Source organism: Lactuca serriola, chromosome 5, assembly GCF_051521515.1.
Source record: "Lactuca serriola cultivar US96UC23 chromosome 5, Lser_US96UC23_V15, whole genome shotgun sequence".
In the NCBI taxonomy this organism is placed as follows: domain Eukaryota; kingdom Viridiplantae; phylum Streptophyta; class Magnoliopsida; order Asterales; family Asteraceae; genus Lactuca; species Lactuca serriola.
The window spans coordinates 18,356,197-18,360,938 of NC_136412.1; the positions used below are offsets into that span (position 1 = coordinate 18,356,197).

General features: G+C 37.0%; 2 protein-coding genes across 2 annotated transcripts; both read right to left on the reverse strand.

Annotated features, from left to right (window-relative positions):
* Nucleotides 1-1,896: 1,896 nt before the first annotated feature.
* On the reverse strand, nucleotides 1,897-2,364 carry LOC145049355 (uncharacterized). Its single transcript, XM_078997775.1, has one exon. The coding sequence runs from the start codon at nucleotides 2,362-2,364 to the stop codon at nucleotides 1,897-1,899; it is 468 nt and encodes a 155-aa protein (XP_078853901.1).
* On the reverse strand, nucleotides 2,365-4,529 carry LOC145049356 (uncharacterized). The gene is made up of 5 exons (XM_078997776.1): nucleotides 4,215-4,529; nucleotides 3,859-4,170; nucleotides 3,648-3,744; nucleotides 3,355-3,603; nucleotides 2,365-2,534 (listed from the first exon to the last, which is right to left on the reverse strand). The coding sequence occupies exons 1-5, from the start codon at nucleotides 4,527-4,529 to the stop codon at nucleotides 2,365-2,367; spliced, it is 1,143 nt and encodes a 380-aa protein (XP_078853902.1).
* Nucleotides 4,530-4,742: the final 213 nt, after the last annotated feature.

Sequence of the window (4,742 nt, forward strand, 5' to 3'; positions counted from 1 at the left end):
TATATAAATAAGACTTGGAGGACTTAGGACCGATATCTCGCCTTATTTCCTGTTCTTGTTTGATTGTGGGCTTAGGGTAGTAGTTATCCGTCCGACTGTCGTTGATTTCTTACTTATATAAAATCTGTATATCAGTATGGGATACGAATATTACTGCTTTCACTTAATGCTAAAGTCACTAACGTGCTAAGAAACATCCCCACTAAGATAACCATAACAGGTATGGTTAGGGTCGCTACCGCTACTACTCGCTAAAGTTATTACTATCTACACTATAATACTCACTATTACTAGACGATACACTAGTAAGAGAATACACTATGATCAATACTAAAAGATTACTACACTATAACCATAGAGAAAACACTAAACAAACAATAATACACTAACCCGCTACGAGATACTCTATTCGCTATTCACTACGCCCAGAGTGTTCCAGCAGGAGACGACTCTACATGTATAGATCTATACGGGGCAGACGCTATTACATCCCGACTGTTAATCTCAGTCCGCGCCGTGCAGGCCTAGGGATGCCACTACTCACTATTCTGTGCATGACCGGGAAGGTCATGGGATCCTCTATTATCCTCACTATTAGTAATATACAAGGAATACACTCCAACTACCCTAAAATACTACACTAAATGTTAAACCACATCCCGAAGTAAGTAAGTATCTATCACTAAAGGAAGCTCGCACCTCTATCATTGATCACGGGCTTAACTTATCCTATCACATTTGTTATTTGGAGATTTGCCAATGTATTTCTAAAATAAACTGTTTTCAAAGGAATAAAGAATGCATACTTTTCACAGATTGTCACTTACAATGTATTACCTGGAAAATATGGGATTTTCTAAGTTTCTACTACTTATGAACATAAATGATACATCTTTAACACTAATGCTTTGTATACAAAAACTCACACTAAACTCTTATGAACTCACCAGCTTTATGCTGATAATTGTTTTCAAAATAACTTATATCTTCAGGTCAAAGATAGACAGGTACAAACGCGGCATTTTTGGAGAAGGTGGAGCACACAAGACCCATCTCTTATTTTTGATTTACTTTTGGGTGATTGTTAAACATTACAAAACACGCATGTAATTAAATTCACTATGTAATACTATGGTTGTATGTTTCTTGTTTCTACTATTATGCAATTGTGATGATACTGTTCACTACGTCATCCACCCCGAAACGTATTCCGCCGTTATCGGTTTTGGGGTGTGACATAAGATCATCTTTGAAAGACAAAGACCTATCCGTTATTCTGGTTTTCATTGTATACAGATAATCATCACACATCTTTTCATGTGCGACTTCCCATAAGAGGCGTGGATTACTTACTTCACAAAAAAGCAGTAGGTGACAAAAAAGGGATCGTAGTTGTGCTAAGGTTGCCCAGACAGAAGCTTCAATGAACGCGTTCATCCACTCAGTATCATCTCCAATTATTCCTAATGCATTGCAGGCACTTCTGTAGGTTGGATGGAAAATGTTGGAAATGGTACGAAGATCTTCAAATGATTTGCAACTCGTCTGATGAGAGAGCAACATTCTGAGATAAAACAATTCGCCAGATGATGGATGAACAAAGACCACCCGACCAACCATTTTTGATGAGTCATCATCCCTACGTACCCATGATTTAGAATGACCATCCCATTTGTAATACTTTGGATAGTCAGGATATGTGACATCATGACCAGATGCATCTATTGCATTTCTCTCAAACCATGCAAGAAGGGTTGTTCTAGAAGCACTTGGGTTGGACAAAACTTCTTGTATTGTGTTGTCTTCGTTAAACACAATATGTTGTGTGTTTTCTATATGAACATACAGAATGTGAACAAGTGGGTGGCGGTGATGTATATGAAAATCAAGAATACGTCATGCCGCCTCATGTGGACAAATGTATCTTCCATCTATGAAATTCTGAATTTCATTTACGAAAGAAGAGTGTTTTTCTTTTCCATCCAGCTTATTATTTGTGACAACACTTGGACCACCTCTATCTGTTGTTTCATTTTTTTGTAGTGCATATCTAACACGATCTGATCCTTTAGAAATGTATTTGAAGAGATACTTTATCATCATGCTCCATCCACAGTACTCAACGTTAATATGCACATCAAACCGAGAACATAACCTTCTGTTATAGAGTACAATATGCCCATTATCTATGGGAATCCCACGTGGTGTTATGTGTTTTGCTGCTGAAGAACATTTGTAACGTACATAACCATCAGTATCAAAGAATGTAGATTCGAGAAATGGCTTTGGAAAATGTTTCTTACATTTTCCATCCTTCATACATGGAGCTTTATCATTTAGCGGACCACATGGACCATGAATCATTCACGCAGTAACTGTTCTATAGAGTGCTGGTTCTGCAACCGAATCTGGTAGTTCAGCAGTTATATATGTATCTACATCTTCAGCATTCCATATCTTAAACGAACTATTTACCCATAGCAACGTATGACAATGTGGAAAACCTCTCTTTTGAAACTCTATTGTATACAAATCTGTGAGGATAAGTAAAGGTGTTAAATAAAATGAAATGTACTTTGTTTTATGGTAGTGATATGTAAGTGAAATTTAGGATGTACAAAATACAGGAACATGCAAGATAAGAAAAAAAATGTAATCTAATATGGATGGAAAAACAGAACTATAAGAATTTTAGATGACAAATGGAAGGATACAATCGTGACAGTGTTACATGATATATGCATAGAAAGCATCTAAAGACTGAAAAACTACCCTATAAAAACAGTAAACCATTGAAATGAAAATAGATGGTATCCCACAAAAATGGGTAGTGACAACAGTTGGACCAAACAGATCCTGCATAGCGAGTGTATCGTTAAAAATTTAAAACTTAAGATTTTTGGACAAAAATGCCCCTGCATAATCTTTGTAAAGAAAGAAAATTGATTTTAAGAATTTTGTACCAAATTCTCCCTACATACTACCTTTATAGGTGTAAAAGAAGTTATGTTAACAGTTTTGGACTAAAACGCCCCTACATAACGTTTGTATACATAACAAAATTTCAACATAACAGTTTCCGATGAACAAACACTTGCATACACTTATATTTGTCTCATTTAGGTGTCAGAATAAAGAGTAAACATGCAGCCAAATAAACATGAAAATCAAACAACTTATAACATATTTTAATAAAATATAACCTCAATTATATTTGTCTCATTTAGGTGTCAAAATAAACAGTAAACACACAACAAAGTAATCATCAAAATCAAACGGCTTATAAGATATTTGAATAAAAAATATTTTGAATTAAAAAAACATTTCAACTCATAGAGAAACAAAAGAACATACATGCATCAACATCACCAAAGGTATTGTCTCGTTTCAAGAAGTCGATAAAAGCATGAACCTTCAGTTTAAAAACTCTTGCAATGATATCTACCTTGCTATTCGGATCCTTCTCGTGATATCTATCCATGTACCGGCGTATCTCAGGCCATTTTACATTGCATGTGAAAGTTATGAAATATTGTGGGTTACCATAAACTCTACATATAGCAAGTGCTTCCTGATAGTGGCTATACATGTACCGGGGGCCTCCTGTAAAAGATGTTGGCAAAAAACTCGTTTGCCTACAAACCGACCATCCCTGTCCCCGTTTGAAAGAGCATCATACAGCCCACTAACATACTCAGAACGAAGACTGTCTTGATGTTTAGCAATGTAGTCCAACCGTGCAGCCTCAATACAGGTATATGCATCCACGAGATATTGTTGAAAGAGGCGAGAGGCACTTAAAATTGGAGACCATATTCCTTGCGGAGCATGGATCTAATATGCATAATACATGTTAACCGTAAGACTCCGAGCATGGACACCAATCTCATTTTTCAATTTCAACCGTGGAGACCAACCATCTTCATCATACGGGAACAAAACCGGATATTGCAGGGGAATGTAACAGGGATGAAGCTTGCTAATACGCTGTGGCATACCAGAATTAGAATGGACCACAATATCATAGGCAGTACAGTTACTGTCATCACCACTAACAATGCAGCCTAACGATCCTGGTGAAGGGAGATCATACCTACGATCTGGAACATTGCTAAACAAACGAACCGAATAAGAGGCTATATTTTGTTGGTCTGCAACATCCTTTGTAGTCTTGAATGTTCGTACATATTCATCGTTCTGAGAAAAAAACTAACTAGAAAGAAGACTATGCTCTCATCCAGATCTGGTTTTCTTGGACCATCAAAAACCCTCAACCTATTATCGACTTCGTTTTCTGTGTCAAATAAGTAAACTTGAAGAAATCGTGATCCTTTCTGAGGGTCGGGACAGAGGGAACCAATTTTGTGACTAATTTGTCCAGAAATCTTAAACACAAAAGGCCCTCGACCATCATTGACTTCATCATCAACATCTGCTCCAAAAGAGTTCATAGAGAACATATTGTTATAAGCTTTAATGTCCTGTAAAAAATGGTCGTTAGCAAACAGGCCGATAAATTCTACTGACATTCTAGAAGGATACGGAAGAACAACAGAACCACTTTTACAACATCGATGGTATCTCGGATGCTATGGAGTAGACATCTTCAAATATCTTTCTCCAAGCTAGAAAAAAGCACCACAATAACTGCAGAGTGCATCACAGTCGCCACAGTCTACATATTCAGGGAGAGCACGTAAACCATCTGTCCGTCGATAGAACCGCTGCCGAGCATTTCTACC